This window comes from Lagopus muta, chromosome 2 (assembly GCF_023343835.1).
Source record: "Lagopus muta isolate bLagMut1 chromosome 2, bLagMut1 primary, whole genome shotgun sequence".
Lineage (NCBI taxonomy): Eukaryota > Metazoa > Chordata > Aves > Galliformes > Phasianidae > Lagopus > Lagopus muta.
Window position 1 is genome coordinate 69,269,640 of NC_064434.1, and position 27,455 is coordinate 69,297,094.

At 37.0% G+C, this 27,455-nt stretch overlaps 2 protein-coding genes across 8 annotated transcripts; one reads left to right on the forward strand and one right to left on the reverse strand.

The window, feature by feature from the left end:
- Positions 1–275: 275 nt before the first annotated feature.
- On the reverse strand, positions 276–8,124 carry DYNLT2 (dynein light chain Tctex-type 2). 6 transcript variants are annotated; one of them, XM_048936262.1, is made up of 5 exons: positions 5,327–6,397; positions 5,173–5,228; positions 3,123–3,299; positions 2,185–2,343; positions 276–856 (listed from the first exon to the last, which is right to left on the reverse strand). In XM_048936262.1, the coding sequence occupies exons 2-5, from the start codon at positions 5,209–5,211 to the stop codon at positions 746–748; spliced, it is 486 nt and encodes a 161-aa protein (XP_048792219.1). In that variant the 5' UTR covers positions 5,212–5,228; positions 5,327–6,397; the 3' UTR covers positions 276–745. The 6 variants fall into 6 exon arrangements, with proteins under 6 accessions (XP_048792219.1, XP_048792222.1, XP_048792218.1 ...); XM_048936265.1 differs by lacking the exons at positions 5,173–5,228; positions 5,327–6,397 and adding an exon at positions 7,976–8,124; XM_048936261.1 differs by lacking the exons at positions 5,173–5,228; positions 5,327–6,397 and adding an exon at positions 6,728–6,828.
- ERMARD (ER membrane associated RNA degradation) lies at positions 6,870–25,905 on the forward strand. 2 transcript variants are annotated; one of them, XM_048936258.1, is made up of 18 exons: positions 6,870–6,983; positions 8,238–8,406; positions 9,502–9,641; positions 10,154–10,255; positions 11,143–11,232; positions 12,757–12,854; positions 13,456–13,592; positions 14,722–14,836; positions 15,283–15,385; positions 15,837–15,866; positions 16,568–16,636; positions 17,444–17,614; positions 18,397–18,480; positions 19,301–19,380; positions 20,199–20,327; positions 21,500–21,709; positions 22,599–22,712; positions 23,387–25,905. In XM_048936258.1, the coding sequence occupies exons 2-18, from the start codon at positions 8,238–8,240 to the stop codon at positions 23,544–23,546; spliced, it is 2,001 nt and encodes a 666-aa protein (XP_048792215.1). In that variant the 5' UTR covers positions 6,870–6,983; the 3' UTR covers positions 23,547–25,905. The 2 variants fall into 2 exon arrangements, with proteins under 2 accessions (XP_048792215.1, XP_048792216.1); XM_048936259.1 differs by lacking the exon at positions 20,199–20,327.
- The last annotated feature ends 1,550 nt before the right edge of the window (positions 25,906–27,455 follow it).

Genomic DNA, 27,455 nt, shown 5'->3' on the forward strand with positions numbered 1-27,455 from the left:
CGCAGTTCTAAAAGCAGGTCTCTCTGGGGGCCTCACAGGTCTGCCTTATTAGCTCTCACTGTGCTTGCCTTCTACAGCCCGTTATCAATAGCCATGCTGCTAAGCACGGTGTCCTCTTGCCCTGGCCCCAAGAAGCTGCTTGCTGATTTCAGCATTTACCCACCTGCCTCCGCCCTGCTTAGCAAAAGTAAGTAGTACTTAGCGAAAGACTAATACTCAAGGATGTTAATAACCAAACTCAGTCCCTTCCAGGAGCATACGTGGAAATTCACACAAATCAAGCATGCAAAAGATGGCTTCCCCCTTAACATTTCTACCTAAATTGGCATTTTATCATAAAGCTACAAAAAAAACCAAAAACAACCAACAGCACTGCCTTCTCTTTCAAAAAAGCACACCCTCAAGAGAACCATTACCTACAATTTATTGTAAGTATTCATTAACAACTCAATGCACACAACAGACAAGCAGCATTCAAAATTTGCTGAAGTTCAACTTTCCACCAGTTGCTCTGACTTTCACAGCAGAGTGCTACAACAGACGAAGCCCATATGTACTCAACCTTACACATTTCAGAAGTTATTTTTACAAAGCAAAGTGGTCAAAATTTTCTCAACTATCACATCAGGTTTGTTATTTTTGCGCTAGACTTTGGACTAATGCTGTTGGTAAGTGGATGCTCTGAAAATTTTCAAATATACCAGGTACTGTGCTGCACAGAAGCAGTTGCATCATCTTGGGAGTGTCACTCGTAATAACAAGCTGTTATCAAAGCCAGTGCAATAAATGTTTCAGTTTCATATTTAGCCGAAATCCAGGTGTCTCTTTGAACATCCCAGACCCATCTACTGGCGACCTAAAGGAAAGAAAAGACAAAGCTATGATTGAAGTTACTCATAACACTATTTTTATATTTTGGAAGAGCACAAAGCATCTCACAAGTGCTGATATAATTGCATTATGGGAGCTACAAATAGAACTGCACAATGATAGCGAAAACAAACAAGTGCTATTTGATATTAAAATGCATATTCTTCCTTCACATTAAACACCCCACCACAACAGACCCAAACATGTCTACACCAAAACCTCAGTTCTCTGTCATGTTCACTTGACAGCACTTTAGCATACTGGACCATAATGCCAAGAGACACCAGTGCTGGCAACAAACTGAGCTAAGAAGTAGCTGCTCCCCTCCACCTCTAGGACTAGCAGCAGCTTACTCAAGTATACTTGCAGCTATTCTGAGCTTTTTTTTTTTTTTTTTTTTTTTTTTTGTAGAATTTATTTCAAATCTAAACTGTGAAAATTCATTGCTGAAATAAGCATATTCTTCATGGAAAAAAAAAAAAAGTTTGGAGCATTTGAGTAAACCATCACATCCTACAGCTCCACACCCACACAGCACAGATTTAGAAGCATCATACTGTGACACAGCACTGGGAACGTGGGTAGAGAAAGGCCTTTCACAGATTGAAGACAGCATCCTTTCAAATATTGTTTCACAATGTACATTAGAAACAAGGCATGATTTCATCTTAGAAAGACACAAGGTGTTAAGAGGTGATGCTCAACACTCATAACTACAAGTGCTCTTCAGCATTCAGGAAGAGACCAAAAAGAGCACAGAATGCCAAAGTAAGCTTACAGCACTGCAAATTTACACATGAAAATTGCAGTCTGAAATGCTTTTGCTTTGGGTGTACTAAGTTCAGATCACTCTTGTCAAGTTGTGGTCCCACCAGCATCCATTTGGCAGCAGCTGCAGTTAAAACAGTTTCCCTTCCTTTTGTTGGCACCTATTCCTTTCCACATCACCCCATGCTACAACAATTGCACTGCATTTCACACTTGCATACAGTGACCCAACTGGAAATCAACGTTCACTGGAAAAAAGAAATGTTCACTGCCTTCACACAGTTATACTGGCATAGGGCAGAGTGGAAACATCTGGTTGACAGAGATGCATGGGCTGCTTTACCACTGTTACTGACCTCAGTAAAAGAAGAAGAAAAGAAATTAAGTTTAAAGAAATCCAACCCCATATACAAGTATGGAACCTGACAGCTGCAAGCCCACTTCTCATTACTTTGTTGAATATAGAATAACGCCAAGGAGATAACATACAGTTCTAAAGGTTATTTTCAATTCTCAAAAGATATTATAAACAATTTGTTTGCTCACATTTATTGCTTGGCCTGCCTTTTCCACAATTAGCACTGTTACCACGTATTTATAACGGTCGAAGCCCATTTCCTTTGTAGCCTTTAATATTTCTTCTGAGAGTGAAGCACACAAGGATGGACTAGAATCTGCATCATATTTGGCTTGTTGAAGTTTATTCTATCAAAAACAATGTTGAAAGATCTTAGTTCTTATCCTGGGAGTCCTTTGCAAGAAATTTTTACAGGCATTTTCTTTAAAAGAAACTAGTAAAACAAACCGTAAAGTAGAAATGATGCTCACAAACAGGAAATGCTGCACTACTTTCACTCAAAAAATGTTTTGTCTATTTTTTGAAAGTAAAGAATTAAATATGTCCAACCTATCTCCATTCAGTGAACAGGGGTGTATTATTTATCTCCAAATTTCGGGGACACCTCACTGGAAGAGAGCGCTGCAAATACCAGTTGAAGGCAGGTCTTCAGAATTACAGGAGTTGGTTGTAGCTTTTCAAGGTATCACTAACAGCTACATTTTAACAAACTGCTCCCATTTTTTTCCTGCTTATCTTTTGTACACATTGGTCAGACTGCTGAGGACACCAAATATTTTATGCAATTCATGTGATAGTACTAGAAATAATTGAAGCATAGTTCCACAGGTTGGTTATCTGGATGTTTTGGAGATCAGGCTACTTTGAACTGCGCTGTAGCTCACTCCAGTTAAGAAGTGGGAAGGAGTGCAAAGAGCTTCAGCTCTATGTTAACAGCACATGCTTTGTGACTACCTTGCAGAAAGCCTTCTGCACCTTGCAGAACAGAGCACATTTATACTACATGTGTGCCAAAACAATGCCTGCTAAGACCTATGCATATATTTAAGCAACTTCCAATGTTCTGCTTATATAGTCACAAACTACTATTGGGAAAAAAAAGAAAGTTCATAAAAAAATACTATACCGTTAATATTGCTTGAGCTTTGTCTCCTACTAACCGATCCTGAAATTTATTATATGGTTCCAGTCTGTACGTATTAAGATATTTTATTTTTGCAGTAGTTTTTGATGAACCACTAAAACACTCTTCTTTCATAGGGGCTAAGCCTTCATAATTTGGTAGCTTCATCTTTCCTTTCATCTGTGCAAAATAAGAAAAAACTGCATTACATATCAATGATCTAGTGTTTAATGGCTTCTAGAAAATATCTTGTGGGAGTAGATAAGAGGGAACAACAACAACAAAACAGTCTAGGAGTGTGTCACGGAAAACTCATAGCTTCTTTTCAGGCTGTTTTGAGACCACTACCTTCACTGAAAAGTAGAATAGTACTTTCCTTCTGCTCAATTTTCATTTCTTTTACACAAACTAAAATTAAATTTGTACTTAATCTCAGCTTAAAAAAAAAAAAACAAAAAACAAACAAACAAACAAACAAAAAAAACAAAAAAAAAAAACATGCCATACTAGTACCCAAAATCTATTTTGGGTTTAGAGGAAAACTCCACAAACCCCTGCTCAAGACTTTCAAGATTCTCATTCAAACATTGTACACAAAACCTAAAATACACATTTGGTTTGTTTACTAGGAAATTTTACTTGTCCTATTAAGCAAATGTTTTATGAGTTAACGTCTTCATCTGCTAATTTAAAATGTACTTCAATGTGCAAGCTTTGTCATTTTGATTGGAACTTAGAAGCGGGATAGCAATTCTTTTTGTGAGTCCTCAGAACTCTGAAGATCCAGATCTTCTCCTCACCCAGATTCTGTAACATAATTCTCTTCAATACAAAAACAAAAGTTGGCCTTCTGCAAATACAAGCTGCAGGTCTAATGATACATACTGGTGTCACCACCTGCTGTCCCCCATGGTTGGCTTAAACCACAACCATTGAACAGTAAGATGACAAAAGCGCACAGAGCCAGTGAGATTGCAACAAAAGCCACAGTCAGCAGTCATCCACACCAGCTACCTTGCATCCACTTTCCAGCATCCCCAGTTCCTCAGTCCCTTGCTCTACTTCCTGACTACAGAGAAAATTTAAACCAGAGAAAGTTACCAGCTACCTTTAAGGAGGGAGCACGAAGAGGGTATAAAACCACAGTAAAGGGCTTACACTAAAAGGAACAGAACAAACAGAACAAACATGGGTAACACAAAAATCTAGTACAATTTTCTTGAGAAGACGCATTACTCAGAGGCTCACAAGTATTTCAGCCAGAGGAGTCTGAAAATAAGGGAAGCAAAATAGTTTCTATGATGTCACTTAAACATTAGCCATGTTGACATGAAAGACATTACCTACGCCTATATCTTCTGTTTCCTTAACATTAGATTAATTCTGCTAAAAGCTATTTAGGATACTGGCAGCCTTTATGCAAACTGCCTGCAAGCGTCGTTACCACATCACAGAATTGTAGGCGTTAAAAGGGATCTCGGGGGGGGGGGGGGGGTCACAACATCCAACTCCCCTGACAAAGCAGGTTCCCTACAGTATGCTGAACAGGAAAATATCCAGGAAAGTATTTAATATTTCTAGAAAAAAAAGATTAATGTCAACAATTGGAGCTTGAAATAGTTCTGATACTGCACTAAGATGTAAGTAGACAAGTTCCACTCAGGTTGTGGACTCTCCTAATCTGAAACTCAAAACTCTGAAGAGTTAGCCTTTACCTGCTCATTGCAGGTCTTCTTAAAAGAGGATTTATATATATATAATATATACATATGCACACACCACACATACAATATATATATATATTAAGAAATTGCTATCTGAGCCAGTTCATGAGCATCCCAAACCATTTCAAAGGAACTGAACCTGTGAAAGCAGTCACAATCTAAAAGGCAATTCATTGATAACACATTTGAACACGATTCACAAAAATCTTCAGCCTCTACAATTGTAGATAAAAGAAAACATACCTACAGTGTGTGACTTCAAATAGTGCTATTACCTAAAGTTTAACAGCTAGCAGTAATAACAGAAACTTCCACAGACGTTTCCTTACCTGCAAGAAACCATTTACCAATGATATCACCAACGTCATCTCTATACAGTGCTGTTCTGCTCATGAAGAATTGAAATTGTTTTTGACAGGTTCTTGGCAATACTAGGTAAGGCATTCATAGGTAAGCCAACAGTTATTTACAGAAAGAACTCACCCAACAGGTGAAGGAGCTTTCTGGCTACAGCAGCACTCCCTCACAAGAAGCAGCCTAGGTCCAAAAGATGCCCTCCTTCCAGTGTCTGGCTCTTACATGAGCCAAGGGTATCTCATATCTCCACCATGGATCCACCTTTTCTGGTCAATTTGCCTATGCTCCCTAGGCCAACCACACCCCTTCACCAGGTGCTCCATCACCAGTTCAGGATGTGATCTAACAGTTTCTCCACAGGTGTTAACTTCATTAATTCAGTAACTAAGACATCCAAAGGGCTAACAAGCAAACCTACTACTGTATTTCACAATACAAACACTGAATTTTACCATTTGCTTCTTCACGTGCATTAGCATGGGGTTCCAAAATGTAGCACAATGTTGTGTTGTGATTACATTTCTATGCAGTATCTATGCCTTCATTGAAGGAATCTATCAGAGCCACACAAACTGATTTTGCATTGAAACTACTAAAGCCTGTACTAAAGCTGTTTTGTATTCCTGGACTCTGGGAGAAGCTTAGTTTTGGACATATGAGTATCAATATGATTAGAAAACAAAGATTTTGGCATTTCACAAAATTATAGAGGATTACACTGAGTTATAGAGGATGGAAGGCACCTCTGGAGATCATCTATTTCAACCCCATGCTAAAGCAGGTTCTGGACAGTAGTTGCACAGGAAAGCATCCAGGTGGGTGTTGAATATCTCTAGAAGACATTCCACAACCTTTAGTCTGTTCCAGTGCTCTGTCACCCTCAAAGTAAATTTTTTTCTCATATTCATATGGAACTTCATGTTTTAGTGTACGCACAGGTTGCTTGTTCTGTTGCTGGGCACCACCAAAAAGAGTTCGACCCCAACCACATAGCTCTTGCTCTTCAGATTTTTATAAACATTGAAAAAATCCCCTTAGTCTTCTTTTCCCCAGGCTGCACAGACCCTGGTTACTCAGCCTTTCCTCATAAGGGAGATGTTCCAGACCCCTTATCATCCTTGTGACCCCCTGCTGGACTCTCTGCAGCAGCTCCCTGTCTTTCTTGAACCGGGGAGCCCAGAACTGCATGCAGTACTCCACGTGTCCTCACCAGGGCAGAGCAGAGGAGGAGAATCACCTCCCTTGACCTGCCAGCCACTCTCTTTATGATGCACCCCAGGATCCCACTGGCCTTCTGGGTCACAGGGGCACACACTGCCGGCTCACGTGAACGAAATACTGCTTGTTGTTAGGGCAGCTTTAACAAGAGTTGCTTTATAGTTACACAAACGGAGTATTTCTCCAAGCACAGGGCACGCTCGTCCCTCACATATAGAACTGCCGGCGGCCATCACCGCCACTCGCGGGGCGCGGCCGCGATGACCGCCACGCCTCCCTCACACCAGTCCTCCCGGCCCGGCCGCTCACGGTGTTTCTATCCCACACGCTCGTTCGCCGCCTTCCTAGTCTGTGGGCGGTGGCGGACAACTTCGACACGTTGGAGGAATCCTCCATGGTTGCCGGCTGGCAGCGCCGCTTTCCCCAAGGAGGGGTCGGCCGGAGGGCGCACCTCCGCCCTGCTCCCAACGTCGGGAGCAGCGGCCACGCTCGCGTGCGGCCGGCGTGACGCTGCGCTCCGGCAGCGCGCCGTGACGTTGAGCGGGAGGGCCCTGCAGCAGCGGAGGTAATGGCCGTGAGGGCCGCCGCGGTGCGGGTGTGCGAGCGCTCCGCTCTCGGGCGCTGCGGGGTTCCCCGAGGCCTCGTCCCTTGTGCTCTGCGCAGCGGAGTTTGCTGCGGTTCGCGTGGTGCTCTGGCGGTGAAATCCGGAGCGAAGGACCCAATTAAGCGTTTGTCGAACGATGTTTCGCGGCCATCTTAGGTTAATAGCAGGCTGGGTACAGCAGATGGCACCTGATTGCAGCAGGGGGTGTGCAGAGCTCACATACAGGCCGTGATCTTCAGTCTGTCTGCATAGATTGCTCTGAAAGTAATCCCTCCTATTTGTTTCTTATTTATGTTAGGAAAGCTACAGCAGAGACAAAGGGTGCAATAACATTGCTTGATAGAACATATTTGCAGCTTCAAAGCACAATTTTTCAATATAGTTACTGCCAGTAGCCAGTTAGCATGGATGAGCTAATTGAGATGTTTCATTTTGTGGTGTGACAGATGTGCATGGCTGTCCAGGATGTGGCTTGGCTTTCATGTTGCAGTCACTACTGCTGAAACGCACCACCCACTGCCCCATATCCACTGTTTGGTGTCTATAAATGAACATCCACTTTTGACATTATGAGCCAACAAAATAGGAGGTACTGTTTCAGAGCAGCCCTTATATACAAAATAGTTTGAGTCAGAGGGACACCAGCACCCACTCAGTTCCAACCCACTGCCATGGGCAGTGCTGCCCCCAGCCAGCTAAGGCTGCCCACAATCCCATCCAACCTGACCTTAAACACCTCCAGGAATGGGGCATGCACAGCCTCTGGGCAGCCTGTACCAGTGCCTCACAACTCTCTGACTAAAGAATTTCTTCCTTGTGATTAGTTTGGTAGGTAGAATGCATCTGAAATATACCTATACAATCAATGAATGTATAGATGTTATAGTTATGAGATGTACCAGAGAGCTTGCTACACAGTTATTACACCAAAGCAGAAAAGATAAGATGGGTACCTGTATTCTGGGCTCACTTATGAAACTTGCAAGGAGTGGATCTCCAGAAGAGATCCTTCTCCACTGGTAGTCAGCTCTTAAATGGGTCTAGGAGAGATGAAGCCAGGCTCCACCTTCCGGCAGTGTTCCTCCTGTGCTCCTCGGCTGAGTCATTGCTCACCTCAGGCGATCAATCAGAGGTTCAGGCCACGATTCAACAGTTCCCATACAATACCAAACTGAAATTATTCAAATAAAAGCGATTCTGTCCTTCCTTTTTCAGATGGCATCATCAGACTCAGTCACAACTTGTCTTTCTCCACCTGTGCATTATGTGCTTTGCAAACTTGGCTTTGAGAAAAAAGACCTCTATGATATTAATAATATTGTGTCTGAAAATGGAGAAGTGTGTTGGCAATCTATTACAGAGCACGTGCATTATCTTGAATCAGGTTGGTATTATTCTGATACGATGAGAAGATGTTTACAGCTGATGTAGAATCTCATTACAGTTCACAGTACTCAGAACTTAGTTGTAGTATTTTATTTTGGTATAACGTTAGCTTTTCTGCTGGAATATGTACATTTATTATTTACAGGGAGCTTTAAATGTTTTATCCATTTCTAATATTTGGTTATAGATGACTCCTGAGATCCATGTAATCTGTGCTACATAGATAGTTCAATTTTTGTTTCCCCATTCTTGTTTCCCATCTCCTTTTGCTTGTACGTAAGGAGTTTGCCACTCTCATGGCTCATACTTGTTTTCTTCTATGTTCTTTGTATGCCTTTTGCAGTAAATTTAAAACACCTGGGAGTCATCAGTAGGGCTACTGTTGTTTTTGTTTCCTTTTCTTCATCTTTCACTTGTACAGAAGTATTATTTGTTCTCCCTTCTGTATATAGAACAGTTTATAATTATGCTTTTTTAAGCAGAACAAAATGTTTCTATTCTGATGAACTGATTGTTCATTTGCCAAACTGCAAGCTTTTGCTAATTTGCTGAAATGGTCAAAATGGTAGATATTTCTGCCCTGGGCAATATTTTTCCATGAGTCAGGAGAAGTTTGCCACCCAAGAGAAGCAGTTATACCACTCTGTAGGGTACCACATCAATCTGCATTCTTTAAAGGGTGTAAGTGGTGCTGCTTGTTTAAGACCTCAGAGCCTGCAGTAGCTTCCAGCTTGGTTATGTGGAATTGCTGCGCTCTTTTACTAGTGGATTCTTCCACTTTCAATAAAAATTGAGCATAATTAGATGTGTTATATTAAGACATAAATAGAACTTCAATTCTGTGTTTTCTTATATTAAGTTTTGTTTTGGAGAAGGCATTTGAATCTGGTTTTACAACGCACTTTTCTGTAGTTCATTTGTCTGTTCTTTTGGACAGTAAATTGTAATTTACTGCTTGTGCTGAACTAATAGAGATAAAAATGTTTGAGCTAAATGTATATACAGACTGTTGGAGGCTTTACTTGTTATGACTTTTAAAATATAGAACCTTCAGAAAGTTTGGTTCTAACCACATCCCATTTTTCAATTCAAGATCGAAGTGTGGATTATATCAAAAGCATACGATCGCTTGGACCTGTATGTGAATCTGTTAATTTGCACTTCAAATCTCTGACCAAGGACAAATTTGTAGTTCAGTATGCAGTATGGTTCCAGTGGACAAACTACGCAGAGGTATGGAAATATCTGTTGACAGTTGTATTTTGGCACATGACCTCTTGTTGGAAGTTTTTCCATAAGAACACACAAAAGAGATCAACAATCCAAAATGTGTTTCTAATTGTCCTTCTCTTATATAGTCACTTCTAATTTTCCTGACTCAGTAATTAGATATATATATTTATATATACATATAGGGTCTGTTCTAACCAAAGATAGTAGTATCTTCTTTTTCTGTAAGACCTACTGGTCTGTGCTTAATATCAAATATTATTATGCAAAGTCACTGATAGTTTTTTTTAGATGTATTGTACTAAATAAGTTTTGACTGAAAATACAGGAGGCGTGGACAGTAACCCTTCAATCATCCAGTTTGACCACCTTGGCGTGGTTTTATTTCTGTATTTGCATAGTGACTATCACATATGAATATTTAGATCATATTTTTTGTGTGATTTTGATTTCTCCTTCTGAATATGTAATTCAACACTCTTCTTCTCTCCAACCCCCCTTCCCAAATCACACAGTTATTTCTTGAAGTGTTTGATGTTCTACAATATGCCCAATCTACAGAAGTTGCTCTTGGGTTAATGAAACTAACATCGTGCTTGGAGAGAGCTTTGGGTGATGTAAGTGCCACTATGAAGATTCAATTGCAGGTTTGGTTTTATAAGATGAGAATAAGTTCTTAGATTTAATTGCACAAAAGGGAGATTATCCTGTAGTGTGATGGTATGTGGTAGCCTGGCCACATCTTCAGTGATAGTACTGTGTGTTATGTGAGCACAAATGTTTGAAGACAAGTGTTGGAATTGATTAACTGGTCTCAGTTCCTTTCCTCCTTTTTTTCCCACACTCTCATTGTTATTTTTCAACTGGATCGATTCCGTTTTTACTCCATAATCATAAAGGTGCCACCACTGCTAAGGTTGGCATGCAGGCTAGGGAGAAGGGAACACCTGTTGTTTTTTTGTTCTTGGGGAAATCACTTCCTTCCTACCTCTCCCCACCTTGCTTTCTTGTCAGAGTATGTTGCCCATAGATGAGACAGAGTAACTGGTTGTTGAGTCTCTATGAGGAAAGGGCAGAAGACAAAAGGTTCACATCTAGAAATACAGTTTTTTCCAAGTCTGAAGGGATGATGAATTTTTGAAGTAATTAAAAATTCCCTTAATTACATGGTGTTGTGCTCGCTTTCTTGCTTTTTTCAATTTTAATTTTTTTTTCTTGGAGCAGCGGAGAGAGAAGAATGTGCCTGTAGATACTGCGAATATCATAACCAGGGGAACATCAAATAGGATATACACTCTTCTCTGATGCAGGCCATATTTAATTTGTAGTGAAACTTTAGAATTGAAAGACTTTTCAGTTGGTGGGTTATGTTTGATTAGTGATTTTACAACAATGAAAACACTTATTGGGTGAAATTAATCAAGGTCTATGCTTGAAATACAAAGAAATATATTGAATTATTTATGTTATAATCACTTCTACTTATTTTTTTTTTTTTCAATAGGTACATTTACTGATTGGTAAAGATTGTCCCTTCCTTCTAAGAGATTTGCTTGCTTCTGAGCAGCTTGCAGTTGTTTTTGGACAAGTTGTAGTAAGTGCACAGTTCTGAAGTAAATAACAAATTTATTTTTTTTTTTGGCCTGGCTTCCAGTCATAGTCTTTGCCTGTGCTAAGGAAAAGTTTCAAATTCTGTAATACGTTGGGAAGACTTCCATTCCATTACATACATGTGAATATTATAATTGTAGGCACTGGAATGGGCTGCCCAGGGAAGTGGTGGAGTCACTGACCCTGGAGGTGTTCAAGGAACATTTGGATGTTGTGTTGAGGGACTTGGTTTAGTGAGAACTGTTGGTGATAGGTGGATGGTTGGACTGGATGATCTTGAAGATCTTTTCCAACCTTGGTGATTCTGTAACTTGAAATAATTTTAAAGGGTAGCCCATAATTTTTTTTTTAAATTGCTTTTCTATGTGAAAAAAACCACATACTTAAAATGTCCCATATCTGGCAAGGAGGTAAGCAAGTCACAGTGTTGTCTGCCTCTTTTTGAGTTATGCAACTTGAGAACATATGTCTTGCAGTGGCAGTTTACTTGTAAGATAATTTCCCTTTCATCACCACTGTAGTAAAACACTTTATAATATTGACCACAATGCAATTCATGTGAATATAGGAAACTAGTTTGTCTATTGCCATTTGCAAATAATAATAAAAAATTCTGAAGACACTTACCTTCTTGTGTAAGCAGAAGAGATGGACCCTTTTATACTGTTCTATAAATACAATTATTATTTTCTTTAAGGACTGTATTATCAATGGATATCAAGATGTTACAATCACAAAATACACAAGAGAGTTAGGCAAAGTAGACTATGATAACAAGAGAGAATAAATGGAAGGCTTACCCTTATGCTGGGCTCACCACAAAACACCAGAAGGAGGGATCTCCAGACAAGATCCTTCCCTACTGGTAGCCAGCTCTTAAATAGGTCTAGGAGGCACTTGCCTAGAAGGTCAGTTGCCTTCACCTGTGCTCCTCTGGCTGACTCATGGCTCGCCTCAAGTGATCAATCAGAGGTTCAGCCCGTGACTCAGTAGTTCCCATACAAGGACAAATTATTGGATGTGTAGTGTTAGCCAATCTAGTAGTTTTGTAAGGATTATGCCTTGAGCTGTAGTTCCATGTGGAGTAGATTAATTCTTACTATTAAAAAGTTTCCTTTTTCCCAATGGAATACTGGGAATACAACTTTGAATGCAGATTCTTCTTTTTTATGTTAATTCATACTAAATTATTGTGGATTTATAGTATGATAAGTAAAAGCTCAACTTGAATTAATTTGTTTCCCTGTCATAACTGTTTGACATGTTTAGCAGTTTTGTTCTTTTTGTATTGTATTCTATAGTGTGTATGAGTAAGTTAAGATTTCCTTTCAGAGAGTAGTGGGAATTCCAAATAATGAGTTGCAGTTACTATGACAAGCTGTGACCAGTTGTCTTGACAGTAGATATTATAGTTTCTCGATAATTTCTTGAATTTCTTGTCAGGGCAAGACACAAAGTAATAAATAATAAATTTCTTCATGTAGTAATCACTTTGTTTATTAATTAGATGGATGTACTCAGGATATTCATTGGATCACCATATGGTCTGAATCTTCGTAATGTTTTGTGGCATGGGTTTGCATCCCCACATGAAATTCCTGCAAAGTAAGTTGTTAAAAAAAAAGTCTTATTTTCTCATCCAGTCAGGCTAACAGTGCTTGAGAATTGATTAATAAAACTTGCTACTCTTACAAAAAGAAAAAAAATAAAAATAAAAAAAACCATTCTCTAAGGCTTTTGGCAGAATCCTGACAGTTTTCTCTATTTTGTCCTGCTGCTGCTACCACTTCTTTTGGAACTAGATTTCCATAGAGTACTTCAGCCATTATGAAACCAATCAGCTTTAGAAACAGTGTGTCTTTTCTGTCAGGAAAAATGAAAAAATGTAAGGTCTGGGCAGTCAGGAATAAATCAAAACAAAAGGCAGAAGAATAGGAAAGGAAGAGGAGCAGCAGCAGCCAAGGAGAATACATTGGTGTTTTTTTTGTTGTTGTTTTTTTTTTTCTTCTAATTCCACATTGTTTTATCATGCTTGTAAAACGCAATTAATCATTTAGCTCCTTTACCCAAAAGGGGTGGGTGAAATACGGACTGAATCTTGTTTGAAAGAGCAAAAGAAACCTTTGTCCCTAACCCAGAAATGTGGATTATTTGTAAAAGATTTTGTTGTATTAGCTTTTCTAATATGTTTTAATATTCTCCCTAGATATTGTGCTATGCTGCTTTTTTTAACTGCAGGATTGGGTCAGTTGTTGCAGACATATCTTCTGAAAACTAAATATGTTTTAGTACATCGACCTTATGTGACCTTCATTAGATTAGAGGATCTTGATGCATTTCCAGGCAAGTATTTAACCTTTAGTCATTACTTATTACTATGTTCTTTATTGTTTCATTGTCTAGAAGTGCTATTGAAAGTAATGTGTTTTCCAGTTAGATGACTGAATCTTTTAGGTAAGATACATATATAATATTTTCTTTAGGTGAATCAGTTGTGCTTGTAGACACCGTAGACAACTTTTTAATATATAGACTGTTGTACTGATTAACAAAACAAAAAATACTGAATTCTAAAATAGATGTAACATGCTGAAATGTGTTAATAGTGCAGCTTATGAAAGACTTCAGCTATATGTTTCAATGTTTTGATGATGAGAACTCACTTCCTTTAGTAGTCAGCTAGTTTTGGTTGTTTTTTTTTTTTGTTTGTTTGTTTGTTTTGTTTTTGTTTTGTTTTTTTCAAAAATCTTTAACTCTTTCCAGAATCAGTGGATTCTAGCAGCAAGGGTCCCGTCAGGAGTACTTTGCATCTTGCAGCAAAGGTTGTGGTGAAAGAGATCATGGTTACATATCTTCAGTATCCTGATACTTACCTCAGGAAAAGTTCTGTATATCAACAGTTGAAAATTTCCAACATCTCTGCATCCTTCCCCTATTGGAGGGAGGCCCCAGGCTTGGACACAGTACTCCAGATGGAACCTCACAAGGGCACAGTAGAGGAGGGCTATCACCTCCCTTTCCCTGCTGGCCACCTCTCTTGTGATGCAGCCCAGAACATAGTTGGCCCTCCAGGCTGCAAGAGCACACTGCTGGCTCATATCCAGCTTAAGTGTCAGTACAGAAAATTTGATAACATAGGAACAATGTCACACTGATTCTATTAATGTAGACTATACTTTTCAAAAGTATTTGAAGCTGGTGGAGAACAGCTGAACAGAAACTGGAACAATTACTACATAGTCTCAGGAAAAAGCACCCATGACTTTTTAACTGTGCTTACTGTGTCGTTTTACATTATTAATAGAAATGCAATCTTATAAACTCAATTTCTGATCTTAAATCTATCACCATTACAGTTGTATTGGAAATGCATTGAATAGCTTATGCTGAAGTAATCTTTGCAATGAAATATAAAGAATTAGAAAACCGTAGATTGTATGTAATTTATCAATGCTATTTTGCTAACTTGCAGATCTTAATCATGAAACACTTCGTGTAGCGGAAGAGCTACTGCAAGTGTCTAACTTTGTGCTAAGAACAATGTTACCATTTTGGATGGCTGCTTTAACAGCTTTCAAGCAAAGTAGGTAATCATTGACATTTTTTTTCCTCCTGTTTTTCATCTTCTTCTACATTTTTATTTGAAGGCATTCATGATTCATAGAAAATTAGCCAGCAGCATTTGTAGATTCCAGAAGTTTTTGTTGAATCTGCAGAAGATGTAGCTGAGGAGAAGTGCTTTACAAAGCAAATGGGAACAGCTCTTCATGTATTAGAGTGCTTGGGTTGTTTGTTTGTTTTAATAAGTATTTTTCGTCTTCTTTGTCCATTCATGTTTTTGTAAGTTAGTGTCATCCCTGAGCTGATTTGAATTAGGGGGTCAGCTTTTGTTGGGTGCATAAAGTCATTTAGTTTTCATATGCTATCATTAACAAGAAATTTTGCTCTGGGTTCTTTGACCTGGATCTCAGATTTCATTTGGATTGTATTTATAAGTGAGGGAGAAGAAATTGTTTCTCTGTTATTTTTTCAGGTATGCTGACTGTGTGATTCTCTTACTTCCTCAGCTGGAAGCTGGACTTAGATTGCTCTTCACTACAACTAATAACTGTCCTAATAGATTGCTAACAGCTGAGGTAAATTTCTGTCTAAAATCAGTTGGTGCTAGCAATATTTGCAGAGTAGTTATTGTGGTAGCACAGTGTCTAAATTTAGCTTTTCCTCTCTCAAAATCTGAGAATTAGTAGAGCGTAATTTACATTTTTGTAGTACATTTTAATGATTATTTTTTTTCTTTTTAACTAAAAAATAAGGAAAAAAGATGCCTGCCAGTAAAAGTGGTCTGAAAAAGTACTTCAAGGTTAGTGTTCTAGAATGGTATTTGAGGGAGGAAAGTTGATCACATTCCATTTATTTGGAGAAAAAAAAAAAAAGTAAAAAAATCAAATACACTCTTTTTTATTTTTTAAGGGCTTATTTGCTATTCATGCACCTCTAGTATCTCAAGTATACTGAACTTAGATTTATTCACTCACATGTCTATATAATTGTTTTCTATTAATAATCAAATAATGTTTTCTATTCCAGTCTTCTGCTTTCTACACCACTTTTGATGAGGTATTTCTGATTTTATTTTTTAAATTCATAGCAGAGTCAGCATTTAAACTTTTACATGTTTCTCATTAGTAGGGATCAGAACATACTTACTAGTTGAGTTGGATAAGGCACTATTTCTAAATTTTTCCGAGTAGAAGATGATGGGCAGTAAATATACTTTAAATTTGGAATCCTTCAGAACATAACAAATTCATACAAGTTATAATGAACAGAACTTAATTTCATAGAATCATAGAATGGCTTGGGTTGGAAGGGACCTCAAGGTTCATCAAGCTCCAACTTCCCTTTTGCAGGCAGAGTCACCAACCTCCATATGTAATACTAGACCAGGCTGCCCAGGGCCCCATCCAACCTGGCCTTGAACACCTCCAGGAACAGGGCATCCACAACTTCTCTGGGCAAATTCTTTTAAGTGTTTTTATTTTATTTATATGTTTTTATTTTATACTTCTTCATCTTAAAGAAACAATTATTTCTGGTAGACTTAGTTATTCAAAATAAATACAAATAAACCTTGCAAGCAGAAGTCCTACGGCTATTATTGAATTGTCACAGTCTGTCAGTAACAAATAGGCACCTTGACTCTGAAGCAGCTCTGAAATAATTGCTTTAATATTAGAAAATCTCATTACTTAAGTGTTTTTCCTTTGATTTTTTTTTTACTTTCAATAAAAGCTTTCTCTTCAAATGACTTTTCCTAGATGCTAACAAAGCATTTGGATAATGAAGAAATCAATCAGCTTCCTTCTGTTCTTGAAGAACCTGCTATGGCAAGTGTTTTGAACATTCTTTTTGTTGTTGTTATTTTGCGTTTTTCATTTATTTGTTTTTTTTTGGTTTGTTTTTTTTTTTTGGTTGGTTGGTTTGTTTTTGTTTTCCTAAATTTAGCAGTGTATTTATGATTGTGTATTTATTTGTCATTTGTTGCCTGTCTCCCGAAGCCTAGTATCAGAAACTTGTTGCTGTTTCATTGTGAAGGATACAAAGTAGTACCTGACATGTTACATTTGGTTAGAATCTAAATGTCTTTCTGTCTGAAATGTTCAGGTCTATGAGTTGTCTGTGGTAACTTCTGAAGATTAGCTGAAGGGAGTAGAAGAAAAACAGATGCCTCATATGAGGAAAGCTAAACTGTTTTTCAGTTTCTTCTGGGGCATATCCTGTACTAGGTAGGCAGATCATACAACAGTATAGCTGCAAGCTTGCCAGAGCACACCCTACATATTGCCACCCAAGACTGTGAACATGAAAAATAGAGGTATTGAATTTACAGGTCTCTTGAGGCTGTAAGAAAGATATAAGTTCATTGCACTGGGAGTCAGAGGCAGCAAGGTGGTGGAGGACTTGCGACATAAAATCAGAGAAAATCTGTTGTTACCCTTTATGGAATAGTTTGTGTGTCAGTTTCAAGTTTCCTGAGAAGCTAACACAGTGGACTAACTGCCCTTTTATTTTTTTATGAGCATAGTTGCATTGTTTTCTATGCCTAAAGGGACCTTTTCTTATGGATACAAATGCATTTTTACCTTTTAGAAGATACTCTGTATGCTTACCTCTATTGGTGTATATCTCCACAGGAATTTCTTTGGGACTTCTTGAACCACCAGGAGGGTCCACGCATAAGAGACCATTTAAGCCATGGAGAGATCAATCTAAAAGCATTTCCCAGAGAAATAGCCAATCAGTTGGTGGCGTTTGCAATTACATTACTTTGCAGGTTCTCAGATGAAGACACAGTTGCTTTTAAGGTAGGGTTCAATATTATGCTTTCAGAAGAGTCAGCAGTTGGATGACAGATGCGATTTATAGTGTCTTATGACTACATCTTTCTTGACAGCAGCTTTCCATTGAAATGAAATATTCCTCTAAGTGAAAATCTGTGCAAGCATGTTTTCTAGGATTGCAGTGAAATAAGTGCAGAAAGTTTTCCAAATGTTTATCCTTTCTTACTGTATCTTAATCTGTTTGCTTAATCAATCCTTCTTCAGGTAGTTAGTCCATTTTATATAGAACAACCGTAGCTTACCCAGAGAGATATGTAATGTTTGAGAATCTCTTTCTCTCTGACATGCTATTAGTAATGGAAGTAGTTTAGAAATGGAGATGTGATTTGTTAACTCTCCTTACTGCGTACACTTTTTGTCTAGCAGTACATGTTTTGTAATGTTAACTACTATTATATTTACTCCCTCAAATTTCCTGTTCATATTTGCCATTACTTTCAATCTGGTAAAGCAACCTTTGAGATAAATCTTCTATTTATTCGTTAGAGCTCTTTCAGTTTCTAAAGATGATTTTCATGCTGCTGCATTGAGAAAGTACATAATTAGTTATCTCTCAGCTACTGCCAGCTTTTGTACATGGAAAATGTCAGAGAAATTAAGCTTTAAACTGATGATTGCTGCATTAGTCTCTCAGAAATTTGGAAGTCTTTGACTTCAGTACTGTAGGTGGCTTGAATACAGATAAGCATAAGTCTAGGTCTGCTCACAATTGGGACAGTTTAAAGAAACTTGTATTTTGTAATCAGGAACACTTAATCATAAAGCCACTGATGAACTGTGCAAGTTGCTACCGCTCTCGATTTCATCCAATTTCCAGACTTAAGAAACAGGTAAGTCCTTGCAACTGAAAGCATTTTAGTCCTTAAAATTGTGAATCTTTAAAAAGTAGTCTTAGTTGCTGTCTTCAAACTTTGGTGGTCCTAAAAAGTTAGAATTTTACATAACTCTTTTTTTTTTTTCCTAATGAATTTTCAGGCTTTGAGAAGTAACTAAGCACATGGCTGGACATACAGCATGTACTGTTCCTGGTCAAATCACTGTATAGCTTTATTTTTACCTGAACGGTTGCTGCTTTATGGATTTCTTAATCTTCCTGTCCCTGACAAGGATTAAGTACTGTATAAATCTTGGATTGGGCTACCACAACTAACATTTTTGTTATATGAAAGCCAATTACTTAAAGTTTTCTTGGTGTAGAAAAGGTTGCTTTTTAGTGCCACAGTATTTCTCAGCCAATTAGTTCATGAACTGCTTGAAGATGTTCTTTATTGATTTGGGTTTGCAGTAAACAATACTCATTTTAGACAGCTTTTGAATTATATCTTACAAAGGCTTTTTTTTTTTTTTTTTAATATCAAAGGAAGGGAAGAAAGAGTAGTAAAGTGGTTTCTTCAGGTGATATTTTAGCATGGAAGGATTTTTGCCCTAACATAGACCTTAATAATTTTAATAATTTGTGCTGGCTTACAAATTATAACTGCTAAACAACTAATTTACCGTGTGTTTCTGTCTGTTTTTTTGTGTGGTTTGTTTTTTTTTTAGCTAAAATTGCTACTGAGAAAAATAAAATATATTGTCCTGTATGTTCTCCTGTTTGTCTAAGGCTGTACTTTGCATAAAGTTTTTTCATAACACATTCATGATTTTTAGGTGCTAGAATGTATGAAGAGCATTCACTTGTGGCATGAATTACCAACAGTGACTGAGGAACAAATTCAAACACTTAAAGGGTATGTGTATGCTGTTTTAGAAAAGATACTTCTCAAAAACATATGAACAACAGGGTTTGAGATTAAAAGTCTCATCAGATTCCTTACTAGTAAGATTTTAGACACCAAAGGGGTTGTGGGAAGACTCCTTCATTTTCTTTTTAAGTTAATCTGTGTTGTATGCATCTGTAGCCAAAAGATACTGGAAAAACTGCAAACACTGCTATCTGGAAGAGAACGTTGGAGCCCTTTGAAACCAACACAAAACTGAGTAGCTGTTCTATTTGTGAAGAGATATTGAAGGAGCTCTTAAGAAATTACGCTAGATAATTACGCTAGATGTTGAGCCCATCACAACAAAAACAAAAAGATGGGTCACTAGATATAAAACAGAAAATAATTGCTTGTTCTGGAACAAGAAAGTAGTAGCTGAATTAATGGCAGATTTTAAATGAGATATTAGATAGATGAAAGAGTACAACATTCTTTTGTGATTTAAAAATGAAAAAGTCTGTTTTATTATTATCTCTGGGAGAAATTGCGCTGATGTAGAGCTAAGAGATGAAAATACAATGTGTCAGGCATATACCAAGTATGCTTCAGGATTTTAATGAATAAGTGGAGAAATAAAGCGATTAAGAAGACAGAACAGAAAAGACTGTTTTTAATTGAAGAAAGAAAGTCATAAGATGGAGGGAAAACTAAAATAGCAGAAAGTGAGAGTGGATATCAGATACACTGCTGTCCAAAATATCTGCATTTTGATCTGTGCAACCTAGGAAATAAGTACTGCGTAGTGTTGTCATCTCAAATTGTACTTCTTTGTTTTATTTTTTGAGGTTGGAAGGAAATACTGAAGCTAGTATGTTAGTTTTAAAGGTGGCTGAAATTCTCTCTCAGTTGCAGCAGTATTTGCCCTGTAACTTCTATAATTCAGATGACCCAATGAGTACTGTTGCAACAGAGAGGTAAGTTTGATCTTTTCTTGGTTTCTGCTGTCAGCTTGTACATGCAGATCACCACTCAAGAACACTCAAACCAAAGTTATTCATTTCTCCATCTTCAGTAGCAAAATTCTGAAATAGAAAATTCCTTGTTATACTTGTGATCAGATTTTAGAGGTACGTTGGTAGTTCCAGATATAATCGATGTGGAGTGTGGATGATCAAAACAACTTGTCTTTTACTTGATACTCTGGTGGCAATCTCAAGAAACTTGTGAATCAATTGACATGTTGGAACGAAACACCTAATCAAATGTAAGAGATGTGGGCAAGATAGTGCAAAGAGGGTGGTACACATTGCTTTATTCATATAAATTGCATGCCTTCTGTTTACTACCGCTCAGTTTATAAGAGCTGTATGCTTTCTACGTACTGCCCATCAGTCTGCATTTGTTCTCATTTATTAAAAAGAAGCCTGATTAGTAAATTGTTACATGGTTTTAAGATTTTTCTGCTTTTATCACTTTTAGTCATCAATGTTTTGCTGTCTCAGATAATTTTGGCATGAGGGAGATTAAGAAATGCTTCTGTAAGAGCAGAGTGCTTAAAGTGCCCTTTGACGCATTGTGTTTGCAGATTAGAAAATGACAGAAGAAAGGTATTTTGTTGCTTTAACAACTTATTATCCAGTGTTCAGTTGATTAAAACATTGGCCTCACCGCCAGTGCTTTAAGAGATGTTAAATCTGCTACTTGTTCTGCCCGGAAGACCGTACGCTGCTGTGGCTATTAACTAATACCATTTGTCTGATTAGGTTTTATTCTGGTGGATGCTAATTCATTGTGAATTGAAATATTGTGGGAGGCCTAAACCACAGTGCTCTGATTTGATGTGCTTAATGTATCGTTTTGGCTAAGCATTTTTGTTTATTGTGGTTGTATTTCTGTAATTTGAAATGGGAAACATATTCATCACCAGTAGGTTTTAAATTATGTTATGTAAAGTGATAGAAAACACAGTCACTGCTTCTACAGAGATCCATACTTCTTCTGTCAGAGTAGTCAGTTTTTAGGTTTTTTTAACTTAAAACGTTAACTACAATAAAACAAATATCAAACTACAGCTGATATGAAATATATCTCATGTTAAATCCAGCTGGCAAAAGGTGGAAACTAACAGTTACTTTCTATTTTGAAGGCTGTTGCTAGAACTTTGTGCTAGGCACGTTAGCACACTCTATTCTCCAAGACCTGTTCTGGAAGTGTTAGTGGTACTCCGTAAAATATGCACACAGTGCCATCAAGTGTCTGAACAAGTTATTGCCAGCATTAAGTTGAGATACCAACAGTGGACAGAAAAGACTCTACGTTCTCGCCAGAGGCATAACTATCTACGAATGTTGAACAGGTTGGCTGATGTTTTCTCTCTCTACTTTGTGGCTGCGTTTATGAGAAAGTTGCATGCTGCTGTTGCTAGTTTTCAGTGTTTTGTCACACAAGTTTTAAATACACAGTGTTCATGTATTCTCATTGATCATTTCAGAGTTAAGTGTCAACCCAGTGAAATAGCAGAAAATCTCAATTTGGGGAACAGTTCAATGGATGGTTTTATCATTACTACACTACTTTCCTTAAGCTTTAAAATGAAAGTGTCGCTTAGGACTATGTTTTTAATTTCTCAATTTTCCTGCTTAAGCATAAAAAATGGCATTTGAGTTTTACCTGAGTACAGAATGTAAAACTGGTTTCAGGACTCAACCTTCTCCAGTTCTGCTGCTTTTTATCATTATACCTGAATCAGTATCTTTTAGATAGATTTGGAGAGATTTTTTTAGGATTACATTAATTCTGTTCCCATTCACAAGTGTTTTTAAAGGATTTATGAATTTACTTCAAAAAAACTGGAAAATATTTTTTTTTTTACTTATTTTCCTCAAAATATTAAACCACGTTATTTAAAAAACATAGCTTAAATGGACAATGAATATTCGCAACTCAGTTGATCTCCATTTTATTATCTTGGGTTAAGAGGTGCTGGTGAGTTTTCCTCTGAAGTCTTAGTTAAATTTGTTGTTTTTTTTTCCTGTTTTGAGATTTCACAGTTTACTGTATTGTTTATAATTTAGGTATTTCATTTACTCTTTGCTGATGGACTTCTTGTGTTCTTTCTCACTATCAAATACTCAAATATTTAGCATGGGTCTAGAAATCTGAGAATTTTTTTTTTTTTTGTATTAGTGACGTCAGATTAATTTGGGTTTATTGTAATTCATTTATTTTACTCTTGTCTCTTCTAGCATTAAGTTTTTATCTCCGGTGTTACGGCTCATCTTAGTGTTGATTACTCTGGAACTTGTTAATGTCCACTTGGTCTGTAAGAAGAATCCTTCTGATTATCATCAGTATCTAAAGTAAGTATATAAGGTGATGTAGAAATAGAAAGTTTCATACATTCTTCATAACCAATTGAATAGATTTGATCTGTAATATGCATCCTATGGAGACAAAAAAGTAAAAAAAAGAAAAAGGAGAAAAGAAACAGCATGCCTCTTAGTGCATTATCATCCTTTCTGTAATTATAGTCATCAGTTCTATCTCATACAATGTTAGCTAAGGACTAAAATAACTTTGAAAATGTATGGTCCAATTATTCACATTTTTTACTGATTAGACTCCTCCTTAGCATAAACAGAAAATGATCTCACACCCAAAAAATGTTAATGCATAAAAGCTGTATTTAATATTTAAGTGATTTTACTCCTTGTGTGTCAGTTAACAACAAGTTGCATTGTGAAACATTTGACTGAGAAAGGAAAGAAAACAGTATGTGGAAAATTGTATTACACATTATATCATTGCATTCTTTCTATGTCAGTATTTAATTGCAGTTCTGAAAATCATTACTTCTTGCTGTTGGAATGAAGGAGTGGTTATTTTCCAAAAGTAGAATGAACTTTAATGTGTTGGTCATCCTCAGGGAAATTTGGAAGTTTGGAGAAAGTAGCAACTTCAAGTCAGGCATTGAGGTCCTTTTCTCCTTTAATGTCCTTTTAATGAGCTTTACTTCTCTTTTTATTTCTTATAGGTTTTTGAAGTCTGTCTTGCAGTATGCTGAGAACTTGGTGACATACACAAGCCTTGAGAAAAACAAGTGGGATGAAACCATACAGCTAACAAATAAGGCTTTATTAAAAATAAGGAAATTCAGTGATGGAAAGCTGACATTGATACAGTCAGCTACATAAATACTTTTAATGTTATTTGGACGTTGTTATATCTTAAATGCTTTGGAGTCCTCATGCTTGTCAAGTCTAAGATTTAAAAGCAAACTTCATCATTGTAAAATTTTGGATGCAAAAGTCATTATTTCTATTATAAGGCTGTTGACAGCAGAGTTAAGATCAGGCTTCTGAGGAATGGGCTGTTCATCAAATTCACTGAAAAAGATTGAATGTGAACCAGGTCAGGATGGTGCATGTTCTACTTCAAGTATATAATGTATTTTGTAGATTGGTTTTAAAAAAAAAAAAAGATTTTTATTACACTGTAAGTATCTAAGAATATGAATAAATACTCTGAAAATTTTTAAATGCCAGAAGATTTTTTTATTTTGCTGAAATACACTAGAAATGGTACCAAATATTGTGATCAACATATTAAGACACAATAAATAGCACAATATTTAGCATTAAGTAGTATTCCTTGATAGTGTGATTGTTTTTATTAGTTCAAAACAGACTCAGATCATGCACAATGTTTATTTTGTTTAATAGCGTCTACTCGCTCCCAATACAGATCTAGTTAATGAATTAATTTCATATAGGTTAAATATGAATACTAACATACATACTCATAGGCACACACTTATTGTGGTACAAAAAATTGTCCTCTTGTTGGACACAAGATTCTTTAGGTTTTTGTTTTTTTTCCAAAATCTGTTCTTGCCCCTTTCTAATCCTCAAGGAATAGAGTTCCAAAGAAATGCATCAATTTAAGAACAGATTCATAGGAGACCTCCTGTCTCTATTTCTTTCTGGTATGGAGTGTAAGACCAGAGGATAATATCCAGAGATTGTTTGGATATGCAAAGGATTAGAGATTCAAATCACATTTCAGTAAGATTCTTTGCAATGTTTCTTGACATTCTCGTAAGGAGAAAATTATTAGTTTATTTGGTATGGAGGGCAGATCTACACTGAGATCATATTGCTTCCTTTATGCTACCCTCGCACCATACTGTTATTGTTTGTTTAAATTTAATTTTATCAGTTTCCATGTTTTTTTGTCACTATAGAACTAAATCATATGGAGAAGTGAGAACTAGAGAAAAATAGAATTAAAGCTAGGCATAGTTAATCCAATGCAGTCTTTGAGCCCCAGTCTGGAATTTCAGCTTTTTTTTTTTTTCAGCTGTAATGGAAGGTCTAATTACGTTTTTGAAGGCGCCTTTTCTATCCATTGACTTTACCTGCACTTCTGACACTTGCTTTGTTCATAAGTATTACATGACAAAAATTTACTAAATCTTTATGTATTTGCTATAGGAAAGAGATTAATAATTTAAAACTCACTGCATTTAAAAAGTACGTGAATAGATAACAAACTTTCATAGAATCACCAAGTTTGGAAAAGTCCTCTAAGATCATCCAGTTCAATCATCTGCCTATCACCAATGTTTCCCACTAACCCATGTCCCTCAGTACAACATTTAAATGTTTCTTGAACACCTCCAGGGTTGGTGACTCCACTACTTCCTTGGGCAGCCCATTCCAGCACTGGACCACTTTCTCGGAGAAGTATTTTCTAATGTCCAACCTGAATCTCCCCTTCTCCTTGTTGAAAGTATGTTTGTGCACAGAAAAGCACCTTATAGACCATAGATGAATATTTTCAATGTGACTTTTTCTTCCCGTATTTGAACTTTGCTAAAGTGATCTTGCATGCTTTTCTTTTCCTCTGCATTTACTGAGGAAAGAGTACGCTGACAGTTTCTCCTTTAGTAATTAATGCCATAGTTGTGATTTGATGTTTTAAATCTATGGTAACAAATGTGATGGACATCTAGCAGTTTTGTCAAAGATGTTTCTCCTACCTCTGAAGTTCTCTGATGGGATTGCTGCTACAGCCTATTGATGTCCAAATTTGGAACAGGCTGAGGCAATCCAATTAATTCTGACTTGATGCTATTATAATCTTAGACAGTTTCAATAGAGCTACATACTGGGCTTATGGTGTCTTCCTGCTGTTACAAGACTTACAGAGTTGCAGAATAATTGTATATTCTCTGTGTAAGTATATATATGCACGTTGAGGAAGAAATTGCAAGGGACGTGGTATAGTTGATTGTTTTTGTTGTTTATCAGTTACCTGAAATTACTTCTCTACTCCAGTTGTATATCTTTGCCATCTGCTTGGAGTTACTTGGATTTCAAGATACTATCTGTCTTGACTCTGAATCTTCTGTTTTACTGAGTGCAAAAGAGGTTTGGAATAACCAAAGACATAGCAGATGTGTGCAGAAGCTGACAAAACATGTTTAAATGCAAGTGTTCTGTTGTTGTTGTTGTCCAAACTGAATTCATAAATGAACTGTCCAAAACTTCATCTTTTCCTGTAAGGCTCTTAATTCGGATTGGAATAGGTACAATTTTCAAATATGAGTAGGGATCCTACGCTTCTTGAGTTAAAGCTAGTGAAAATTAATGAGTTTGGAAGACCTCCAACAACATTATAGGAATGTTTTTGCTCATATACCTAAAAGCTTTAAGAAAAACTGCTCTCTGAAGCAAATGTCTTGCAGTTGTGTGAATATTTGTGGGTTGTGATACATTATAATGATCATGATGATGAACTAGTAGCTTATAGAACTGGGCAGTTAGAAACACAACGAAACATCAGTTATGGAGGAGTCCATGTGTGGAAACAAAATGTGTTTTTTCTCTCTCATTCTCTAGTCATTGTTCTCCACTGTGATGAAAGGAGGCTTTAGAATCGGCACCGTGTGTTCTTATAGAAATGTAACTCAGAAGATCGAAGATTTTAAAAACAATTTTAGGGTTGTCATTTCTACTGTATGATACGGGAGCAGAGCAACAAATTTGGTTTACTTTACCTTCTAATGCTTCCATCAAACAGTCTTTAAAGCTAACGCATGGTGGCGGTGTTGGGTAACTCAAAATTGCACCACTGCCTGACGTTCACTTACCTCTTCGTGTTCTTATCTGTATATTCTTATCTAATATCTGTAAAGAAATAGATTTTTCTTCTAATAACATCAGCTTTGTTACTCTTTATGCGTTTCCTTCGTTGTGGCTATTGCTTCTGGTGAAGGTTATTTTTGTTTTTTTTCTGTCTTCATTTGTTTCAGTTCACTTATGGAGAAATTAAACATCCCTAAAAAGTATTCTGCAAATTGCTCTCCAGTAATTAGGTAGATGTTCATCACTCATCGTGTTGTTTTGAGGACTTTTCACATTTGCCAGAACTTCATTGTGCCTCCTTTTCCTCAAGGAGTTTCAGAGAATGAGTTAATAAAGATAATTTAATAAATTGTTTCTTACAAAACATGAGATTGTATTCCTAAAAGATTCCAGATCATCCTTTGTTAATTGCTGTGGTGTCATGGAAAAAAAATCTTATTTCAGGAGCAAAATGTATCTTTTGTACAAGATGTATAATTGTCAAGGAATGTGTTTATTGAGAGAATTGCTCTGAGGACTTAGCCTTATTGCCATGGTAATGATTTTTCAAACTGTTAAAACTGAAGTGTGCAATTCGTATGTCATACTGTGAAAAAGATACAGTAGAGCATTGCTTGTTGGGTGGCCTTTGCAATCCATGTCCACAGTAGCACTTTGCAGAGAGATTACAGTTAAAAAAGATTTTCATTCGCATGTAGAAATTTTTTTTCTATGCTGTGAAATCTTATGTAGAAATGTTGGAACGGCCCCAACAAAGCTTGTTTCTGCCTTATAGTACATTAATGCATCTGGTCCTTGTAGCGCTTATCACCTTTTTTTCATAAATTAGTCTGCAGATGCTGAGCAGATTCCTGGCATAAGCTGTTCTTGTCCCCCATCTACTTCAGTGCAGAGTTTTTATTCCTCTCAGGATTTGTCTCATGTTCTTTGGGTTTCCCTTGAAATGAATTGGCT

Coding starts and splice junctions, on each gene's coding strand:
- DYNLT2 (XM_048936261.1), bottom strand. CDS start 6,814: ATGGAGGATTCCTCCAACGTGTCGAAGTTGTCCGCCACCGCCCACAGA. Junction 3,300..6,727: donor GCGTGTGGGATAGAAACACC/GTGAGCGGCCGG, acceptor TATTTTGCACAG/ATGAAAGGAAAGATGAAGCT. Junction 857..2,184: donor AGGCAGGCCAAGCAATAAAT/GTGAGCAAACAA, acceptor TCTTTCCTTTAG/GTCGCCAGTAGATGGGTCTG.
- ERMARD (XM_048936258.1), top strand. CDS start 8,238: ATGGCATCATCAGACTCAGTCACAACTTGTCTTTCTCCACCTGTGCAT. Junction 10,256..11,142: donor TGGAGAGAGCTTTGGGTGAT/GTAAGTGCCACT, acceptor TTTTTTCAATAG/GTACATTTACTGATTGGTAA. Junction 12,855..13,455: donor CCACATGAAATTCCTGCAAA/GTAAGTTGTTAA, acceptor TATTCTCCCTAG/ATATTGTGCTATGCTGCTTT.